Source organism: Puma concolor, chromosome B1, assembly GCF_028749965.1.
Source record: "Puma concolor isolate L17-30 chromosome B1, mPumCon1.1.hap2, whole genome shotgun sequence".
Lineage (NCBI taxonomy): Eukaryota > Metazoa > Chordata > Mammalia > Carnivora > Felidae > Puma > Puma concolor.
Window position 1 is genome coordinate 171669872 of NC_141670.1, and position 22882 is coordinate 171692753.

The 22882-nt window shown below is 39.6% G+C and overlaps 1 protein-coding gene across 6 annotated transcripts in view; it reads left to right on the forward strand.

Annotated features, from left to right (window-relative positions):
- ATP8A1 (ATPase phospholipid transporting 8A1) overlaps positions 1 to 22882 on the forward strand; it is a 239196-nt gene that overhangs the window by 31752 nt on the left and 184562 nt on the right. For 5 of the 6 annotated variants that reach the window (XM_086705145.1, XM_086705147.1, XM_086705146.1 and 2 more), the window contains exons 3-6: positions 1510 to 1624; positions 2874 to 2973; positions 4140 to 4238; positions 17173 to 17218. In XM_086705145.1, coding sequence (XP_086561271.1) covers positions 1510 to 1624; positions 2874 to 2973; positions 4140 to 4238; positions 17173 to 17218 — 360 coding nt within the window. Of the gene's footprint in view, positions 1 to 1509; positions 1625 to 2873; positions 2974 to 4139; positions 4239 to 17172; positions 17219 to 22882 lie in introns of those variants that run through there. The other variant, XM_086705150.1, reaches the window with a different exon arrangement.

The window sequence follows — 22882 nt, forward strand, 5'->3', positions numbered from 1 at the left end:
TCTGAACCAGGCTCCAGGTTGTGAGCTGTCAGCACAGAGCCCGACATGGAGCTCAATTTCATGAACCATGAGAACATGACCTGAGCTAATGTCAGATGCTCAACTGACTGAGCCATCCCGGTACCCTGAGAATTTGTATGTATTTTTAAAGTGTTGTCAACTTTGCGATAAGATGTTACCCAGTTGAAATTGCTTGAATCTGTTGCATTGTTAGAATGATCCTGAGGGACACCTAGGTGGCTCAGTCCATTAAGTGTCTGACTTTTGATTTCAGCTCAGGTCAGGATCTCATGGTTTGTGAGATCGAGCCCTGAGTTGGACTCTGCACTGTGGAGTCTGCTTAGGACACTCTCTCCCCCTCTCTCTCTGCCTTTCCCCCACTTGTTCCATCCCTCTTTTTCTGTCTCTCTCTATCTCTCTTTCTGTCTCTCAAAATAAATAAACAGGGGCACCTGGGTAGCTCAGTCGGTTAAATGGACGACTTTGGCTCAGGTCATGATCTCACTGTTTGTGAGTTCGAGCCCCGCCATCAGACTCTTTGCTGCCAGCCTGGAGCCTGCTTCAGATTCTGTATCTTCCTCTCTCTGCCCCTCCCCTACTCACACTCTGCCTCTCAAAAATAAATAAACATTAAAAAAAATTTTTTAGGGGCGCCTACGTGGTTCAGTCAGTTAAGCATCCGACTTCAGCTCAGGTCATGATGATCTCACTGTCCATGAGTTCAAGCCCTGCATCAGGCTCTATGCTGACAGCTCAGAGCCTGGAGCCTGCTTCAGATTCTGTGTTTCCCTCTCTTTCTGCCCCTCCCCTGCTCGCACTCTGTCTCTCTCTCTCAAAAATAAACACTAAAAAACAAAAAACATTAAAAAAAAAAGAAACATAAAAAGAAGGAATGACGCTGAGATGACTTGAAATGGTCTTAAGAAATTTGAAGCTCATTATGAACATAAATTGCAGTTAGTGGAAAGATTAAGATGATTACAGTGAGTTGTGGTCATATCAGAACATGGTGGTTGCCTCTATAAACCTTAATGTTTATCTTGTTTCTGTCTTCACCCAAAAAGGAAAAAAAAAAAAAATCCCAGAGAGGTATTAAATATGTATACTTAAGTTCTTTAAATATATTTTGAATTGCCTCTGTCTTGTTCTTCTTCTCTAAAACTGTAAAGTCAACTAGTTTAAAATGTTTTGTTACTTTTGGATGGATTCTTACATAACAGAAGGAAACAAGTTGAACATTTATGGGGGAACAATGAGTAAAAATTTGCAAAATTTGCAAAGATTTTAAAATGGGTCAGTTTTTATATGACTATTAAATGCTGACTTTTAGTTGAAATATTAGATGTGGGTATTTTCCTTTTCTATTATGAAGGAAACAAGAACACCAATCAGGGAGAAGCTTATAGCTCTGAACAAATTTTAGAATCTCAAGTAGTTATGAAGTATGTTGTTGTCTGGATGATAAAATGAAACGTTTCTTATTGAATCAAAAGACTGTCTCTCTTCAAGGTTATGAGAAGACAGATGATGTTTCAGAGAAGACTTCACTGGCTGACCAGGAGGAAATACGGACTATATTCATCAACCAGCCCCAGCTGACAAAATTCTGCAATAACCAAGTCAGGTAGGAACTGCCAGAGATGGCTTGTCAGGCCAGCCATCACAGCGACACCCGATAGGCCATCTCTCCTCTCTGGCCGAAACAGAAATGCTCACCAAGAGCTTTCGGTGAAATCGGTTCATATTTGAGAACTTACTGGAGGCAGTGTGAATTTGCTGTTTTCTTCATCCTCTAGTCAATAAGGAGATATTAATAAGAAGCTGGAAGCTGGAAGCAGGTAAACAGAAAGGTAAACAGCCATACCCTACCAACTGTACCAATTCTGTGTATAGTGTCTGCATGGCGAAAGCTGCTCATGGGTAAATGCCTTTGTCGTAAAGCTGTTACAAGAAGGAGTGGTTATTGTTAGTCAATTATTTGGCTAACAAAATTTAATATTTGGTAAGAGGCCTTTGCAGTCCCTCACCAAGAACTCCTTTTGGTTAAATAGTCTTTACATTCTGGCTTTTGATAGCTGTGAGATTGAGTATGGTGCTGAGGAATGGAGGGCTGTTGCGTTCCTGCGCTGGTACATTTGCCTTCCAACAACAGCATAAAAATTATCACCGTTGTAAACACTGTTCACTGAGTGGCCTCTGGATGGAGTGAGCACCCCGTTACCCCTCTCACGAGCCCAGTGTTTCTCCAGTGGCCAAATTCCTGGATTTGAGAAATAACCATTTAATATTAATAATTACAGGGGCGCCTGTGTGGCTCAGTCGGTTAAGTGTCCGACTTCGGCTCAGGTCACGATCTCAAGGCTCGTGAATTCGAGCCCCACGGTGGGCTCTATGCTGACAGCTCCGAGCCTGGAACCTGCTTTGGATTCTGTGTCTCCCTCTCTCTCTGCTCCTCTCCCACTCACACTCTGTCTCTGTCTGTCTCTCTCTCAAAAATAAGTAATACTAAAAGAAAAAGTTTCTGGCCTTGCTCAAATTCCTGATTTTTTGGTAAGATTTTATTTTTTATTAGTGTATTATATACTCTCCTAACTAAAGTTGCTTTTCTTTGTAAGCTACTCCTAGTATGTTAAAAAGGATGATCGGCCAAAGAGAACAAAAGAGATTATGCAGAAAATTAAACTCTTACCACTTAATTAGATAAGTCTTTTCATTTACTTTCATCTAGGTTAATGACCATTTGCAGTATTCTCCCAAGTTGAAATAGAGGGCAGCTGTCCATCTCATTTTTTATATGATGGTAATAGAATTTTGTAAATGTGGGTGCTAATTATGGATTAATTTTTTATGCTACCTTTCATTTTGTTTTCTAGCACTGCGAAATACAACATAATCACCTTCCTTCCAAGATTTCTCTACTCTCAGTTCAGAAGAGCTGCTAACTCATTTTTTCTCTTTATTGCACTGCTGCAGGTAAAGTCATGTCATAAAACTTTAGTTCAAAGCCAAATGTTCAGATATTAATAAATGTTTTTGTTAAGCCCATGACCCATCTCCTGAAGCGCATCTAAAACACAGAGAGACAAGCTGGCTGGGGTGGACATTTCCAACTCCTGCTGCAGGCGATATCAGAATTCCACTGCTTCTTCAAGCCTTTTGATTCATTTTTGTCAGCTTATTTTTAGCATTCTATACATTCAATATGGCGGGGAGGAAATTTGATGGTAAAGAGGGAGGGAAGTTTTTCTTGAAATAGTAATTAAATATTAATTTATTTTAGTAACAGTAGTAGTTCTGAACCTTAGAATATAAGAATTACCATTTTAAAACATTTCTTTTTGGGGTGCCTGAGTGGCTCAGTCAGTTGAGCCTCCGACTTTGGCTCAGGTCATGATCTCACGGTCCATGCGTTAGAGCCCTGCATCAGGCTCTGTGCCGACAGCTCGGAGCCTGGAGCCTGTTTCAGATTCTGTGTCTCCCTCTCTTTCTGACCCTCCCCCGTTCATGCTCTGTCTCTCTGTCTCAAAAATAAACAAACATTAAAAAAAATTTTTTTTAAACATTTCCTTTTGTAATTGAGTAAGTAATAATTCAGGGAAAACAAGTTTCATTGTATTAAAAAGCATACATTCATTGTAAAAATAATAAGAAAACACAACAAAGCGTAAAAAAATTAAAACTATTATTTTTCCACCACTCAGAGACAACTACCCTGAAATTTGGGGTGTATTTTCTCCTGGCCATCTTTCCCCCTGCCCCTCCCAACCCTAAATATTATTTATTCATTTAGCCTACAAAAAGAAGATCGTATAATACATATGTTTTACATTCTGCTTTAACCATACAACAATGCGTGGCTATTTTCCCATGTGGTTCAGTGTGTTTTTAAAATATCAGTTTTAAAGATGGTATGGTATTAATTTAACTCCCCTACATACAACAGCTTGCCATGAAGCAAGCTATCATGTTCTTCCAGCCACTTACTAGATACGAGCCAATTGCCTCACCCAGTGTTAGTCTGCCGCGAGAGTAAAATCACTGAAGCATATTTTAAGAGGCAGTACGACGTGGTTGTTTTTAAATATGTTATAAACTTGCTAGTTCTCACTGGATTTCTTTTTTTTTTTCCCCCCAAATAGCAAATACCTGATGTATCACCAACAGGTCGCTACACAACACTGGTTCCTCTCTTATTTATCTTAGCTGTGGCAGCTATCAAAGAGATAATAGAAGATATTGTAAGTATTTGATTTTTTTCATAAACAAATGTGATGGTTATTTTATATACATATTTTTATACATTTTTCTTTCAGTTTAATTCTTGGCAGAGGCTATTTAAAATGCTCATTCAACTTAAAAATATGTAGAATATATTCTGGAGCTCATTCCTCTTAGTTTCTACAGTTTTACTGTTATAGAACACTTGTTAGAGTGTTCTCCACGTTTGTAGTTTAGTAATAAAAGAAATGAATTAAAAACATTTTTTTATGTTTATTTATTTTTGAGAAACAGAAAGAGTGTGAGCAGGGAAGGGGCAGAGAGAGAGGGAGACACAGAATCCGAAGCAGGCTCCAGGCTCTGAGCTGTCAGCACAGAGCCCAATGCCGGGATTGAACTCACAAACTGCGAGCTCATGACCTGAGCCGAAGTTGGACATTTAACCGACTGAGCCACCCATGTGCCCCAAGAAATCAAATGTAATAATTGGCTTGGAGAGAAAACTATATTTGAACATTAATTTCAATTATGCCCAATTTTCAATTTGAACTTTATTTCAAGTTAAACATGGTACCCTCCAAATTATCTAAATGTAAAGGGCTTTTAATGTATTTTTAATTTATATGCATGGTTTTTACTTTATTAAATACTTTTGATTCCTTTTCATCTAGTAGTTCTAAGTTTCCTTTTATTTTCTTAAAAGAAAGTACCAACATATATGCTATTTTTATTATTATTCTGTAGTAGCTGAGAAAAGAGGAAGTCAATTTCCCTTTTATAAAATAAGTTCCCCAAAATAAATTAAGACTTTTCTTTTTTCCTCTGTTTTACCGTTATTTTAACTACCTCAGTTGAGGAAGTGAATGTATTTTTTCATATGCTCTTTAAATACTTGGCCAATCTGAAATGACTTTCTGTCGGGCCTTAGGCAAGTCAGATGGTAAGGTGAGGAAAGGCTGAGACATTCTCTGGGAAGCTCCAATTTAAAGTTGCACAAACATTAATATTATTTCTGTAGAGAATCAAATTGGGAACTCATAAGAACGCATGAGCCATAGCTTCACTAGACTCATTTGAAATGGGTCAAATGTCCATTTGAAGCATCAGTCTCAAAAACCTCCAAGTGTCTAGGAGTATAGACAGAGGTTGTCTGTTTGCATGTCTGTAAAACATCACTATCCTCTTCCCTGGAAATAACATGCTTCAAGGGGACCACAAACTGAAAATGTCAGGGACTCTCTTTACCTGTATTGTTCCACACAGACTTACCTTTAAATCCTTTAAATTGTACTTGGATTTGGCAGTCCATAAGGATTGGTCTTTACTATAATTTGTCACTTTCTTTGCTTTATGTACTCCCTTTTCTCTCTTTGACATAATTTTGATTAAGCATAGGTTATTTACTAGACATTGTGCTGTTGTTTTTGTATATGTTTTTCCCATTTCATTTCTTCAGTACTTTTAAAAGTTGGATATTAATCCCGTTTTAAAGGTAAGGAAACTGGGGTTTAGGGAGGTCATGAGCCTGTCCAAGAACGCAGTTGGGATCAGAGCTCTGTCTCATCCAGTGCTCTTCTATATTGTAGCAAGTCACCAACAGTAGGATTGATCACATTTATTGAGCTTCTGGGATCCATGTGTTGGTTCGATATCCTTTACATTTATTAAGTCTTACAGCAACTCTTTAAAGGATTATTGATATTGCCCCCATTTTACGGATGAGGGAGAGGAGGCACAGAGGAGCAAGGTCACTTGCTCAGGGTCATCCAGTTAATAACTGGGGCTGTCAAAATTCAAAAGAAGGCGGTTTGGCTCCACAGCCCTGCATTATCATCCCTGCTGTAAGCTGCCTATCTTTCTTCTTTTCCTTCTAACAAACCTCTAAGTTCTCTAGCTATGGTTTTTAGAACCCCTCTCTGTGGAAACATATAAATATTATTAAAAGGTGAATAAAATATTATCCAAAAGGTGTTTTTCTTTTAAATAGAACTCTTGTTGGCACAATGTAATAATTGTACTATCAGAAAGCAGCTTGCCAGGCAATTCCTGGAGGATATAATAATACTTGTGGGGAGAAATAGTATTACGTGGAGTGCTTTTCCAATAAAATCATTGTTAAGAAATTGAGTAAAATAGGGGCACCTGGGTGGCCCAGTTGGTTAAGCATCTGAGTCTTGATTTGGGCTCAGGTCATGATCTCCTGGTTTGTGAGTTCGAGCCCTGCATTGGGCTCTGTGCTGCCAGCATGGAGCTTGCTTGGGATTCTTTCTCTCCCTCCTCTGCCCCTGCCTTGCTTGTGGGCGCATGCATGTGTGCTCGCACGCACGCGCTCTCTCTCTCTCTCTCTCTCAAGGTAAATAAACTGAAAAAAAAAAAAAAAAAAACAAAAAGAAACTGAGTAAAATAAGTCCTTAAGAATGGTTTAACAAGACATTTATGTCAACTTGTAAGGTGATAGAAAGTTTAAAAAAGTACTCCCTAGGGGAAAAAAAAAATCAAATGGTTTAGATGATTGCCCAAGGAGTATCTTTATCAGTAATGTATCTTTATCAGTAATTGCAATGAATACATATATTTGTCCATTCCTTCAATGAAATGTATGAAGCAGTACTTAGGTGCCAAGAATTTACTAGGTTACGTATAGGATGTGCTGAACTTTTGTTGCAGTAGTAATCATGTCCCAAATATCAGTGGCTTAAACCTAAGTTTCTTTTCACATACTCAAAGACACTGCAGGTATTTTTTCCGGGAGGAAGGGAGGGCAGGACGCACCATGTAGTCACTCAGGGATGCAGCTGAATCAAGGGTCTACTGTGTGGAATGTTGGTGGTCACCAGAGCAGAGGGAGAGAGAATGGAGGTCCAGAAGTTTTTGGCCCAAAAATAAAGCATATCACATCTGCTTACAGTCTGATACCAGAACTAGTGACAAAACAAAAAGGAGGTTAATCTCAGTGTCCATGAAAATAGAGGAGAACTAGATAGTGGTGAAGACCAGTAATGTCTACCACTCTTTCATCAGTGAATAAAACACAGCTTACATTACAGTAAACCTTCTTTCATATTGAACACTTACGGTAAAACAATTCCCTCCAGGTGAGACACCTAAGACTTATGCACCCAGTGCATTTTAACACCTGATGCTTTGCCTAGCTCAACAAAATGCAGTTTCCTGTTTTTAATGTGCAGGTAGCAAATGGCATAACTACCTACTTGAAAATATTCTGAAATTAGTGGAGAACTTTTCATTTAAAAAAAAAAAAAACATCGTGTCAAATGTCAACTCTTACGATAAGGGTCAAGGTTGGTTGCTAAATAATGATATTCACCACAGAAAACATGTCTTCTTTGCTATACACTTGTTAACTTAAGCTCTGATCAACTTTATTCATTATAAAACAGATGCTTTTTTAAAGTCTACAATATTCAGAGACCAACTACTGGGAATGTGTTAGTGAATAAAAGTAGCCATGATGGAACTTGCAGCCCAGTAGAGGAGACAGACAATCAAGTAACCACGCCGGCTATCAGCTATCATAAGAATTAAATGATGCACTGGGGCACCTGGGTGGCTCAGTCAGTTGAGCGTCCGACTTTGGCTCAGGTCATGATCTTGCAATTTGTGAGTTCGAGCCCCGCGTCGGGCTCTGTGCTGACAGCTCCCAGCCTGGAGCCTGCTTTGGATTCTGTGTCTCCTTCTCTCTCTGCCCCTCCCCCACTTGTGCTCTCTCTATCAAAAATAAATAAAATTGGCCTAGAGGGAAGATGGCGGCATAGGAGGACGCTGGGCTCACCGCGCGTCCTGCTGATCACTTAGATTCCACCTACACCTGCCTAAATAACCCAGAAAACCACCAGAGGATTAGCAGAACGGAGTCGCCGGAGCCAAGCACAGACGAGAGGCCCACGGAAGAGGGTAGGAAGGGCGGCGAGGCGGTGCGCGCTCCACGGACTGGCGGGAGGGAGCCGGGGCGGAGGGGCGGCTTGCCGGCCAAGCAGAGCCCCCGAGTCTGGCTTGCAAAAAGAGGAGGGGCCTGACGGACTGTGTTCCGACAGCAAGCGCGACTTAGCGGCTGGGAGGTCATAAGTTAACAGCTCTGCTCAGAAAGCGGGAAGGCTGGAGGACAAAGGGAAGGAGAGCTGCTGAGCCCCCGGACGACAGAGCTCAGTTTGGTGGGGAACAAAGGCGCTCACCAGCGCCATCTCCCCCGCCCATCCCCCAGCCAAAATCCCAAAGAGAACCAGTTCCTGCCAGGGAACTTGCTCGCTCCGCGCAAACACCCAACTCTGCGCTTCTGCGGAGCCAAACCTCCGGCAGCGGATCTGACTCCCTCCTGCTGCCACAGGGCCCCTCCTGAAGTGGATCACCTAAGGAGAAGCAAGCTAAGCCTGCCCCTCCTGCCCCTGTGCACCTTGCCTACCCACCCCAGCTAAGACGCCAGATCCCCAGCATCACAAGCCTGGCAGTGTGCAAGTAGCCCAGACAGGCCACCCCACCCCACAGTGAATCCCGCCCCTAGGAGAGGGGAAGAGAAGGCACACACCAGTCTGACTGTGGACACAGCGGTGGGCTGGGGGCAGACATCAGGTCTGACTGCGGCTCCGCCCACCAACTCCAGTTATACACCACAGCACAGGGGAAGTGCCCTGCAGGTCCTCACCACGCCAGGGACTATCCAAAATGACCAAGCGGAAGAATTCCCCTCAGAAGAATCTCCAGGAAATAACAACAGCTAATGAGCTGATCAAAAAGGATTTAAATAATATAACAGAAAGTGAATTTAGAATAATAGTCATAAAATTAATCGCTGGGCTTGAAAACAGTATAGCTGACAGCAGAGAATCTCTTGCTACAGAGATCAAGGGCCTAAGGAACAGTCACGAGGAGCTGAAAAACGCTTTAAACGAAATGCATAACAAAATGGAAACCACCACGGCTCGGATTGAAGAGGCAGAGGAGAGAATAGGTGAACTAGAAGATAAAGTTATGGAAAAAGAGGAAGCTGAGAAAAAGAGAGATAAAAAAATCCAGGAGTATGAGGGGAAAATTAGAGAACTAAGTGATACACTAAAAAGAAATAATATACGCATAATTGGTATCCCAGAGGAGGAAGAGAGAGGGAAAGGTGCTGAAGGGGTACTTGAAGAAATAATAGCTGAGAACTTCCCTGAACTGGGGAAGGAAAAAGGCATTGAAATCCAAGAGGCACAGAGAACTCCCTTCAGACGTAACTTGAATCGATCTTCTGCACGACATATCATAGTGAAACTGGCAAAATACAAGGATAAAGAGAAAATTCTGAAAGCAGCAAGGGGTAAACGTGCCCTCACATATAAAGGGACACCTATAAGACTCGTGAGTGATCTCTCTTTTGAAACTTGGCAGGCCAGAAAGAATTGGCACGAGATTTTCAGGGTGCTAGACAGAAAAAATATGCAGCCGAGAATCCTTTATCCAGCAAGTCTGTCATTTAGAATAGAAGGAGAGATAAAGGTCTTCACAAACAAACAAAAACTGAAGGAATTTGTCACCACTAAACCAGCCCTCCAAGAGATCCTAAGGGGGACCCTGTGAGACAAAGTACCAGAGACATCACTACAAGCATAAAACATACAGACATCACAATGACTCTCAACCCATATCTTTCTATAATAACACTGAATGTAAATGGATTAAATGCGCCAACCAAAAGACATAGGGTATCAGAATGGATAAAAAAACAAGACCCATCTATTTGCTGTCTACAAGAGACTCATTTTAGACCTGAGGACACCTTTAGATTGAGAGTGAGGGGATGGAGATCTATTTATCATGCTACTGGAAGCCAAAAGAAAGCTGGAGTAGCCATCCTTATATCAGACAAACTAGACTTTAAATTAAAGGCTGTAACAAGAGATGAAGAAGGACATTATATAATAGTGACAGGGTCTATCCATCAGGAAGAGCTAACAATTATAAATGTCTATGCGCCGAATACCGGAGCGCCCAAATATATAAAACAATTACTCATAAACATAAGCAACCTTATTGAGAAGAATGTGGTAATTGCAGGGGACTTTAACACCCCACTTACAGAAATGGATAGATCATCTAGACACACGGTCAATAAAGAAACAAGGGCCCTGAATGAGACATTGGATCAGATGGACTTGACAGATATATTTAGAACTCTGCATCCCAAAGCAACAGAATATACTTTCTTCTCGAGTGCACATGGAACATTCTCCAAGATAGATCATATACTGGGTCACAAAACAGCCCTTCATAAGTTTACAAGAATTGAAATCATACCATGCATACTTTCAGACCACAATGCTATGAAGCTTGAAATCAACCACAGAAAAAAGTCTGGAAAACCTCCAAAAGCATGGAGGTTAAAGAACACCCTACTAACGAATGAGTGGGTCAACCAGGCAATTAGAGAAGAAATTAAAAAATATATGGAAACAAACGAAAATGAAAATACAACAATCCAAACGCTTTGGGACGCAGCAAAGGCAGTCCTGAGAGGAAAATACATTGCAATCCAGGCCTATCTCAAGAAACAAGAAAAATCCCAAATACAAAATCTAACAGCACACCTAAAGGAAATAGAAGCAGAACAGCAAAGGCAGCCTAAACCCAGCAGAAGAAGAGAAATAATAAAGATCAGAGCAGAAATAAACAATATAGAATCTAAAAAAACTGTAGAGCAGATCAATGAAACCAAGAGTTGGTTTTTTGAAAAAATAAACAAAATTGACAAACCTCTAGCCAGGCTTCTCAAAAAGAAAAGGGAGATGACCCAAATAGATAAAATCATGAATGAAAATGGAATGATTACAACCAATCCCTCAGAGATACAAACAATTATCAGGGAATACTATGAAAAATTATATGCCAACAAATTGGACAACCTGGAAGAAATGGACAAATTCCTGAACACCCACACTCTTCCAAAACTCAATCAGGAGGAAATAGAAAGCTTGAACAGACCCATCACCAGCGAAGAAATTGAATCGGTTATCAAAAATCTCCCAACAAATAAGAGTCCAGGACCAGATGGCTTCCCAGGGGAGTTCTACCAGACGTTTAAAGCAGAGATAATACCTATCCTTCTCAAGCTATTCCAAGAAATAGAAAGGGAAGGAAAACTTCCAGACTCATTCTATGAAGCCAGTATTACTTTGATTCCTAAACCAGACAGAGACCCAGTAAAAAAAGAGAACTACAGGCCAATATCCCTGATGAATATGGATGCCAAAATTCTCAATAAGATACTAGCAAATCGAATTCAACGGCATATAAAAAGACTTATTCACCATGATCAAGTGGGATTCATTCCTGGGATGCAGGGCTGGTTCAACATTCGCAAATCAATCAACGTGATACATCACATTAACCAAAAAAAAGAGAAGAACCATATGATCCTGTCAATCGATGCAGAAAAGGCCTTTGACAAAATCCAGCACCCTTTCTTAATAAAAACTCTTGAGAAAGTCGGGATAGAAGGAACATACTTAAAGATCATAAAAGCCATTTATGAAAAGCCCACAGCTAACATCATCCTCAACGGGGAAAAACTGAGAGCTTTTTCCCTGAGATCAGGAACACGACAGGGATGCCCACTCTCACCGCTGTTGTTTAACATAGTGCTGGAAGTTCTAGTATCAGCAATCAGACAACAAAAGGAAATCAAAGGCGTCAAAATTGGCAAAGATGAAGTCAAGCTTTCGCTCTTTGCAGATGACATGATATTATACATGGAAAATCCGATAGACTCCACCAGAAGTCTGCTAGAACTGATACATGAATTCAGCAAAGTTGCAGGATACAAAATCAATGTACAGAAATCAGTTGCATTCTTATACACTAACAATGAAGCAACAGAAAGACAAATAAAGAAACTGATCCCATTCACAATTGCACCAAGAAGCATAAAATACCTGGGAATAAATCTAACCAAAGATGTAAAGGATCTGTATGCTGAAAACTATAGAAAGCTTATGAAGGTAATTGAAGAAGATTTAAAGAAATGGAAAGACATTCCCTGCTCATGGATTGGAAGAATAAATATTATCAAAATGTCAATACTACCCAAAGCTATCTACACATTCAATGCAATCCCAATCAAAATTGCACCAGCATTCTTCTCGAAACTACAACAAGCAATCCTAAAATTCATATGGAACCACAAAAGGCCCCGAATAGCCAAAGTAATTTTGAAGAAGAAGACCAAAGCAGGAGGCATCACAATCCCAGACTTTAGCCTCTACTACAAAGCTGTCATCATCAAGACAGCATGGTATTGGCACAAAAACAGACACATAGACCAATGAAATAGAATAGAAACCCCAGAACTAGACCCACAAACGTATGGCCAACTCATCTTTGACAAAGCAGGAAAGAACATCCAATGGAAAAAAGACAGTCTCTTTAACAAATGGTGCTGGGAGAACTGGACAGCAACATGCAGAAGGTTGAAACTAGACCACTTTCTCACACCATTCACAAAAATAAACTCAAAATGGATAAAGGACCTGAATGTGAGACAGGAAACCATCAAAACCTTAGAGGAGAAAGCAGGAAAAGACCTCTCTGACCTCAGCCGTAGCAATCTCTTACTCGACACATCCCCAAAGGCAAGGGAATTAAAAGCAAAAGTGAATTCCTGGGACCTTATGAAGATAAAAAGCTTCTGCACAGCAAAGGAAACAACCAACAAAACTAAAAGGCAACCAACGGAATGGGAAAAGATATTTGCAAATGACATATCGGACAAAGGGCTAGTATCCAAAATCTATAAAGAGCTCACCAAACTCCACACCCGAAAAGCAAATAACCCAGTGAAGAAATGGGCAGAAAACATGAATAGACACTTCTCTAAAGAAGACATCCGGATGGCCAACAGGCACATGAAAAGATGTTCAGCGTCGCTCCTTATCAGGGAAATACAAATCAAAACCACACTCAGGTATCACCTCACGCCAGTCAGAGTGGCCAAAATGAACAAATCAGGAGACTATAGATGCTGGAGAGGATGTGGAGAAACGGGAACCCTCTTGCACTGTTGGTGGGAATGCAAATTGGTGCAGCCGCTCTGGAAAGCAGTGTGGAGGTTCCTCAGAAAATTAAAAATAGACCTACCCTATGACCCAGCAATAGCACTGCTAGGAATTTATCCAAGGGACACAGGAGTACTGATGCATAGGGGCACTTGTACCCCAATGTTCATAGCAGCACTCTCAACAATAGCCAAATTATGGAAAGAGCCTAAATGTCCATCAACTGATGAATGGATAAAGAAATTGTGGTTTATATACACAATGGAGTACTACGTGGCAATGAGAAAAAATGAAATATGGCCTTTTGTAGCAACGTGGATGGAACTGGAGAGTGTGATGCTAAGTGAAATAAGCCATACAGAGAAAGACAGATACCATATGGTTTCACTCTTATGTGGATCCTGAGAAACTTAAGAGAAACCCATGGGGGAGGGGAACAAAAAAAAAAAAAAAAAGAGGTTAGAGTGGGAGAGAGCCAAAGCATAAGAGACTGTTGAGAACTGAGAACAAACTAAGGGTCGATGGGGGGTGGGAGGGAGGAGAGGGTGGGTGACGGGTACTGAGGAGGGCACCTTTTGGGATGAGCACTGGGTGTTGTATGGAAACCAATTTGACAATAAATTTCATATATAAATAAAAAAAAATAAAATAAAATATAATGGAAAAATAAATAAATAAATAAATAAATAAAATTAAAAAAAAATTTAAACAAAAGAATTAAATGATACACTGAAATCCTTAGAACAATGCCTAGTTATAGTAAGGTGATGAATAAATGCTAAGTGTATTGTCATCATCCAAATATCCTTTTGACTAAAATATAGAAAATGGATTGTAAGGAAAGAGAGGATTTGGGTAGACTAGTTAGAATAATATTCTGGTAGTTGCTATAAAAAAATGAAGAGGTCTAAGACCGAGTGGTATTGTAGATAAAGCAATACAGAAAAATGAATTCCATATATATTTAGGAGTAGAATTGACAAGACTTATCACCATCCAACATGCTTATTTTGTTCATATTTTCTCTCCAACCACTAGAATGTAAGCTCCATAAAGACTAAGAGTTTTGTGCTTTTTCACTGCTGCATCCTCAGGGATGTTACCCTCAGTAACAGGGCCTGGCTCATATTGTTTTGTAAACATTATTGAATGAATAAGAAATAGATTGGATGGAAGTGAGAAGGAGAAGAAAATGCTAAGGTTAACTCTCAAGTTCCTGGTTTGTGCAAGTAGATGGTATGTGGTTCCATGTCTGAAACAAGGACCACGTCTTGGGGGTTAAAGTCCTAGATTGCTTTTTGGACATAGTTCAAGATGCCTCTGAGACTGCCAGAGGGAGATGTCAAGGAGGCAACTGGATATAACCATCTGGAGCTCCAGTGAGAGTGTTGGCTGGTAAATATGTATGTATCAATTATAATTGAAACTGCAGGTATGGATGAGCTGAGCCAGGGAGAGAGTATAGAATAAGAAGCGAAGAGGGCCAGGTATAAGCCTTGAACAATTCCATCACTGAGTAACAAGAGAAGAGACAAAGAAGGGGCCAAGCTACAGATGGAACACCTGGACAATGATGTGATAAATGCTTAGGAAGCAGGAGACAGCTCCCAGGAGGGTGTGGTCAATATTACGTACTTAAGTATCCTGAAGTTCATGGCACTATTTACACAGTAGTTTATTGGTGCACTGTCAACTAAATATTGATAATATTAAATAGTTCACGAGCCCTCAGTGACATTAAGTGAATTCTCGTTATAGGACACTGGAGTTATTTGAACTCACAGAGTAACTGCATTAATATTCTTTGAACTGTTCATTTTAGAAGGAATAATGATCTGTTTGGAATTAGAGATATGATCTTTTTACAGTACTAAGGTTAGAACCTGCCTGTCTGGCTGGATCCTTATGTATACTCAACACAATTGTTTCTTGCAAGCAACCTAATTTATTCTGTGGAGGGAAGGCTGAGGAAAGGGCTGCTCCTGTACAAGAATTCTCTGTAGATGGAAAGTAATGTTTAGGATCTCCTTAGGTTTCACTAAGATTAAATTTCCTGTTTAAGTGGAATGTTTCATTAATTAGCTTTTATTTGTCTCCTTCAGTTGGAAGTCTAACCATTGTCTGTAATAGATATGCATTGTTTTGGAAGTATTTGTACTTCATTCAAATATCTAAATTTGCTTTGGACTATTATTTTGAACCAAAATTTATTTTGGGTTACCTTCTAATTTTCTTAAGATCATTGTTAACAAGAGTATTTTAGAGTTTTATCAATTGTAAAATATTCTCTACTGATTCTACAAATTTGAATTTTTTTTTAATGTTTACTTATTTTTGAGGGGGGTTGGAGGTGGAGAGAGGGAGACACAGAAACCAAAGCAAGCTCCAGGCTCTGAGCTGTCAGCACAGAGCCTGACGCGGGGCTTGAACTCAGGAACAGCGAGATCCTGACCTGAGCCAAAGTCGGCCGCTCAACTGACTGAACCACCCAGGTGCCCCTAATGCTACAAATTTAGACAAACTTTAAAAATTCATTTAAGAACATTTGCTGGTAAATCATAAGCTTACTTTTGGAAGCAGTAATTTGCCTAATGAAAGTCTACATTATTCCAGTTTTGTTAGTGAGTGTTTTGTTCTGAGAAAGAATTGTAGTGTGTTCCTACATATGGATATGGCAAGAATTATCTTCGACAGGCCTTCCACAGAGGCGTTTTGAATGCCCTGTTTGCACTTTGTACAGTTCAGTGGCTGATTGTTTGGCTGAACTGAGTTCACACTGCCTGCTATTATGTCATCCCTCCTGAGTATTGCTGTGTTTGGGAGGAGGGCTAATCCACAACTCTGGCCTTTTCTCTTGGAGAGTATTGTCATTTGTGTACTGTGATTCTAAAAACTGTATTTCTTCTCAAATGAAAAAATTAGGAACTCAGTTGTTTTATGTGCATTCCAACCCACCCTAAAGTCATGTATATGCAGCTAAATCTGACCTTGAGCTTTATATGATAGAATCTTTGAGCTCAGAGTTAGTTAAATTCAACACTTTCCTGCAACGTCAACCGAGGCTGATGTGTTACGCTTGATGCTGTAAGTTTAGACAGAAGCTATGAAAAACCTCTAGTTGAACCATAGACAAGATAGCTTCCCTTGGCCACTCAAATTCTCACCTTTCCTCTGATCTTTAGTTTCTTTTACTCTCTGCTCCAAAACCTTGGCTTATGTGACTCTTCAAACTCACCCACTTAGACTTAAGCTAACACACCTGTTTACCTTTTTTTTTTTTTTTTTTGATGCTTTCAAGAGGAAGGAGAATAGGATCCTGTGATTAAATGGTTTATAATGGGGAGAAGGGACCATTCAGAAGCAGTGGATAGAAGAAGCTTTATGAAAATGGTATATGTGTTTGGTTCTAGTCATTGGCAGACATCAGCATGCCATTAAATTATGGAAGATGTACTTGGCCTAATTAGATAAGGAATTTCATAAGAAGCTGAAAATACTTCAGTACCATTATTAAACGGTAGTTATTACAGATAATTCTCTTGGGCAGTTGCCTTTTTTAAGTGAATTATTTAAGTAAAAGGCTAAATCAGCCTTTTCTAGTACATTAAAATTTTAGTCTTACCTGTATAATAATGTAGGATGCTTCTGAGGACCCTTCTCTGTGCTCCCAGAAGAGGAATACTGTATGAACATTCTATGGATTGTGTTTTCAATTTTAAAATTCCCACATACCCTCTGATTCTTCTTATCAGCACACCCCAGCATGCTTATAAAGTTGATATGGGTATAAAAGGATAAAAGCCTTGAGAAACATAAATTAAAAGAAATATTTTTTGTATAAAGATGCTACTTTGTTTTATTCATCTCATCCACTTTTTCACAGTTTTTGTTTTTTGCTTTTAAACTTTAGAAACGACATAAAGCTGATAATGCAGTGAACAAGAAACAGACACAAGGTAGGAATTTTACATTTTAATTTCTCTTATCTGTCAAATACACTCTGGTAATATATATAGATCACATCAATGAAATGTAATTCAATTGAAAATACCTAAATACCTTGTATCTCTTAAGTTTTTGTTCCAGGGGAGACTCTTTTTTTTTTTTTTTTTTTTTTTGGTAGTATTTATTAGCATAATACTTAAATTCACATTAGAGTGATTTACAGTAGTAATACTTCTGAAAGATAACATTTTTAATATGCGTAAGTGCCTCATAGCAATGCATTCCTGAGTACTGTCCATGAAATCAGTTGTGCTAAATGCTGCAAAATGTCTATATTTTGTTAGTGATCAATAGATGTTACTCTAGGTAAGATTTATAGAAAATAATCAGATGTGAAGCTACTTGTTAAAAGGCATGTTGGAAACACTTTGTGTTATACTGTACACACAGATGATATATGCTCCAGAAATAAATAAAACAAAAACCAGGCCAGCTTCTGGAAAGTACATGGCATTTTGACCTGGATTTTTTGTTGTGGGTCTCATTTTGACACAGCAAGAATCAAAATGACCTCTCACACAAGTAAATAGACCATAATGCTCTTATATTCTTAAAAAAATACCCAGGATCACGTGAAATAGACACCTTACCCATCCCTGAGCTTGCCCCATCTGAGAATCTCATTTCTCTCTGAAGTTTCCTAATGTGATGAGGATCAGTCATGTGTGCCCAAATCAGCTGGTGATTAAAAACAGTATTTTTATACTGCTGTGATTTTTATGGGACTCTGCCAAACACCCTGCTTTTCTTCCAAAGGGATCATCTGCTTTTACCTTCCACTAAAGGGATTATCTGCTGATTTTTGATACATTTGTGAAAGGTACATTAATTAAAGTATCCTCTAATACGTTTACAAAATATTTACTGAGCTTATAATATTTATTATAGGACATATGAAAAAGCGTAAGATGGGAACTATATAAAAGCCCAAAGGTAAAATATGATCTTGTGTGGAAAATGAAAGTTTTGGCATACATGATCTCAATGTCTCTGTAGATTTTTGTGGCAAATAATGGTTCCTATGTCAAATACTATATGGGTCCAAGAGAAGGAAAGGAAATTGTGGGGTAATTTGAGATAGATCTTGAATTTTGGGGAGCACTTTGGATGAGCAGAGGCATCCAAATGGGGAAGATACTACATGTGTGTTGGGAAAGAGGGAAGAGAGGTTATCCTGAACAGAGATGAAAAAGGCTTCTGGATTGCTTTGTTGAACTGTTACCAGATTGCCAGATGAAGAAAGGAGATTCATATCAAAGGGAAGCAAACACATGATTAAAAAATAGGGTCAGGGTCAAATTTTCCAGGGCTTGAATGCCAAGCCAAGGAGATTCCAACTTTTCTTGAGTGTACTGAGTAGCTATTGAAGGTTTACAAGTGGAAAAGAGACAGGATGACCATCCAGATTAAAGTTGAAAGAACAGAGTGGAATGGAATAGGAAGCTATTAGAAGCCTGGGGACAAAGTACTCCAGGAATTTGGGTGTGAAGAGACAACCATTAGGAATTGAAAGGGGAAAAAAATCCACACGTTACAGGTTCTGGTATTTTGGACAATGTGCGAAAATACATTTGCGCTTGTTGCCATGTTGCTTAGAATATTCAGAGCATCTTTTGAACCAAAAATATGTAACTTTTTTTTTCCCAATACATAGCGTATCTTGTAGCAAAGGGCTATCTTCAGGGACTAGCAGTTATTTATTTTCAAGCACTGGCCCAAGAAGTCAACATTGTACGATTGAAGAGCAGCCATCATAGCTAAGATGATTGTAGGCTACCACACCTTGTACTGATGGGTTTTCCAATTTTCCAGGTACTACCTACTGCCAGAAATACTCACTTTTCTTCCTATTTAGAGAAAATATTGTTTCTTGGTTCATCAGTTTATCCTGGATTAACAAGATTAGCTCTCTGGCTAAAAATGAAGAAGAGAAAGCTTCTGTAGTGACATAAAACTCATGTCAAAAATAAAATATTGGAGCTTAGTAGCTATAAAAACCACTTCAAGTCAGCAGAAAACTTGAAAATTCTATTTCCAAGAAACTATGGCTCTTAGTTTGATACTTGAATTTATTTTCTGAAGGAATAGACTTTTCTTTTTTTCCTCTTTGCCTAGCTGAATGTTGGTTGTCTTTTTGTATTGTAGTTAGTTAATAGGAGGTAACAGAAATGTTTGAGTAGGATACTGTTTGCTGTCAGATAACTCAAATTGCTTGATATAAAAGCCATCTGTTGTCATTAGACCAGAATGAAATTCAATTTGCCTTCCTGAATTGGAGGCAAGAATGGGTGTAGGAGTGGGAAGGGGGGTATTTTTGAAAGATAATTAATTTTTGACAGACATTTGAAGTATTTAACTTAAATTTTCATTTTATAAATGTTTATCAAGACCATGTAATGCTTAAGAGGACACCATTCTGTCAGATTCAAATATTAATCATATATTCTTACAGAAATAAATATTTTGTCTCTTCATTTTACATTGAAACACTCGAGAGTGACTTTTATCTGTCATTCCCTAATGACTTCAGAAATATAAATTCGTAATTTCATTTACAACATTTTCAACCATTTAACTGGAGATTGTCTGATGCATAATTTTCATGAACTAATGATTCCAAGCAGGGATTAAATTACGGATTTAGGACCTAATGCATGACTTCATAAACTTTACATTTTGCGTCTATCATCAGTACTTATGGGAACAAGGCATTTCTTGTCCTAGAGATAGAGAAGTTGCTTAGGTAAATGGTTCAGCGGGCTGGCCAGTGCAAAATTGCATATTGGTCTCTGAGGTCCTGGTTGCTGAGGGAGAGCAGTGTAAATTGATGGCCAGAAGTCCAGGGAGGATGAGTGAGTCTTTGAGTTTTGTGGTTCGCTCCTCCCAATAAATTGTGATTGCTTCCCGTGTTTTTGTTATGTGATGGTTTGTGTGTACTAGGTAGGTGGGCCCTTTTACTCATCTTTCTGTTCCCCATGTCTCTTAGCTCAGGGGCCTGCCTGTATGGATGAATGAACCACTCTCCATCTATAGACTTGAGTACAGACAAAAAGCAAGAAGAGACTAGAAATGAAAGGAGCCACCTTAGAAATTCATTATCTGGGCTGTAAGCAAGATGAAGAGCAGTGTTTTCAAAACACTGTGTCCCAGACTGTTCTGCAGGCACTGATAAAATGCTAATGTGACAGAAGCTCTTGCTGCCTCTGCACCTTGTCTGTTGAAGCCATCATATCATCATTTTACTCTGCTTTGCCTCCTGTGAACACAGTACTGGGTCCACTTATCACTTCCATTACCCAGAGCTCCAGAGCACTGCTCCAGAGCAGGGCATTCAGAATGCCCTGGTTTTCTTTGCGTCTAAACTTACCTTCATTTTCTCTGATTTCTTCCTCTATATTTGAACTCACGGTATTTGATATACCTCACTCCATGTGTACACACACACACACACACACACACACACACACTGGAAGCAGTCTCTCATAGCTTTCCCTAATCTGGGTGGTTTTGCCAAATTTAGCTTGGCAGGAATTTGTAGAATATAAATTTGTTATTATCATTATGATACGTAAATTGAAGACAATCTCTGTATGAATTTATTATAGTGGTTGAGCTGCTTCTCTTTTGAATACATAAACATATATTTGAAATGCTATTGTGGCTAGCATGCCAGCATTTCAAGTGGAACACTAGTTTCACACAAGATCACAATACGGACGCCTGGGGAAAAATGGGGTTCAGGTGCAGACTGAGAGAGATATTTAGGATCTTAAAATTAAAAATGTCCCCCAATGAAACATATTTGCTTTTTTAAAATCCCAGGTTTGGCTGTCTTCCCTGAAGGGTGGAGTGTATACCTTTCACAGGGGAGAATGGATGGGAGCCACCTGTGACACCTGGCAGCCCGTCAGTCACCTGATCTGATGCCATAGTTGAACGAGGACCACCAGAAATTCCTAGTTGGATTGTTTCATACATTGCTCTATCATGTAGCAGACATGAGATTAACTTTTTTAAGGTTTACTTATTTTGAGAGAAAGAGAGTGCGTGAGCAGGGGAGAGGCAGTGAGAAAAGAAGAGAGAGAATCCCAAGCAGGCTCCGAGCCGTCAGAAGAGAGCCCAACATGGGGCTTGAACCCATGAACCGTGAGATGACCTGAGCTGACGTCAAGTCGGAAGCTTAAAAGGGACTGAGCCACCCAGGCACCCCTAGAGTAGGTTTTTAATAGTTGTTTTTCAGTTTTAATGTAGAAAAGGACAACAACAAGTAGGCATGTAGCTAAAAATAGGAGATCTCAGCTTTACTTGTGTCTTCCTTCCCTGGAGCTACATCAGCCTTTTCAGAAGTGGAATTGAGTTAGTACTGGCTGATAGCCACTAAGGGGCTTCTTCCCTGCAGGGCACAGTGTTGCCTGTCTCCCACTGGAAACCATTTCACCTTTAAAGCCCTTTGTGAAAAAGGTGTTGAGTTGGCCTGGGTGGAATATGTTTCAGGACGTTAACCCTGAAATGGCCTACCATCAGGCTGAATCCATCCGGTTAAGTTCATCCCATGCTAAGGGACTTAAGGTAGTACCACTGTCCTGCTTGTTGAAAAAGCCGGAGTGCTGCATTTTTGTCTCCCTGGAGGTCTCCCCACATCTGGTCTGTGCAGTAGGCCTGAACATATACTCTGCCACATGTGCATTGTCTTACCTATAAATAGTTCCTAGAAACTAGTGCTTCCATGATCTTAAACATCGGGCTTAAAAATGGAGCACATGTATGGCCTAAATAATGTTTTCAGACACTTGTAAGACCATTAATATGTTCAAACTATCACAAGATCTTAGAGTTGTATAAATTGAACTGGTTAGGTATTTTCAGCAACAGCTCTGGATGGAGACCAGGCATTTATATGAGGGGAATACAACCCCAGATTGTCTTCCATTTGTCCCATAAATAAAAGTTGCGCACTGAGGAGCAAAAACCCACTGAGGAAATTTAGGGCCATTGTTAAAGAGGAAAAACAGGTGTGATCCAAAGTTCGAACATTAGTTATTTCACTTGAGTAAAGTCCTCACCGAGCATCCACCTTGTATAAGACCCAGTGCAGAAAACACAGAAAGAAACCAGTCTGCGTTCTTGTTCTACAGGAAAAGATGATCTGGCAGAGACATAAGATGCCCACTAATACTATGATACAAGATCGAAAAACTGGAAGGGACCAAATGAGAGAGGTGGGAATTCCAAAATGTCATTTTCCAGGCTCGTGAAGGACGAGTGGGCTTTCAGTAAGCAGAGCTATTGGAATGGTAGCAGCGGGTGATTCAGGAGGAGGTGGGAAGGCCTGAGATGTATTCTGGGAAATAGTCTATTTCAGCTAGAGCATAAGATACTTATCACAGAGCAGTGGAGGCAAGCATAGGAAGGCAAGTTAGGGTCCTTTTTTGGAGGCTTTTGAAAACCAGCGTGGAGAAGTTGGAAAGAAATACTGAAGAGCATGGCTATGTTCCCAGTTGTGCTTTTGAAAGAAGAATTTGGGGTGGTGTGGGGAGCAGACAGATTAACTTTTATTTTTTAAGTTTATTTTGAAAGAGAAAGAGTGTGCGGGGGAGCATGTGCCGGAGGGGTAG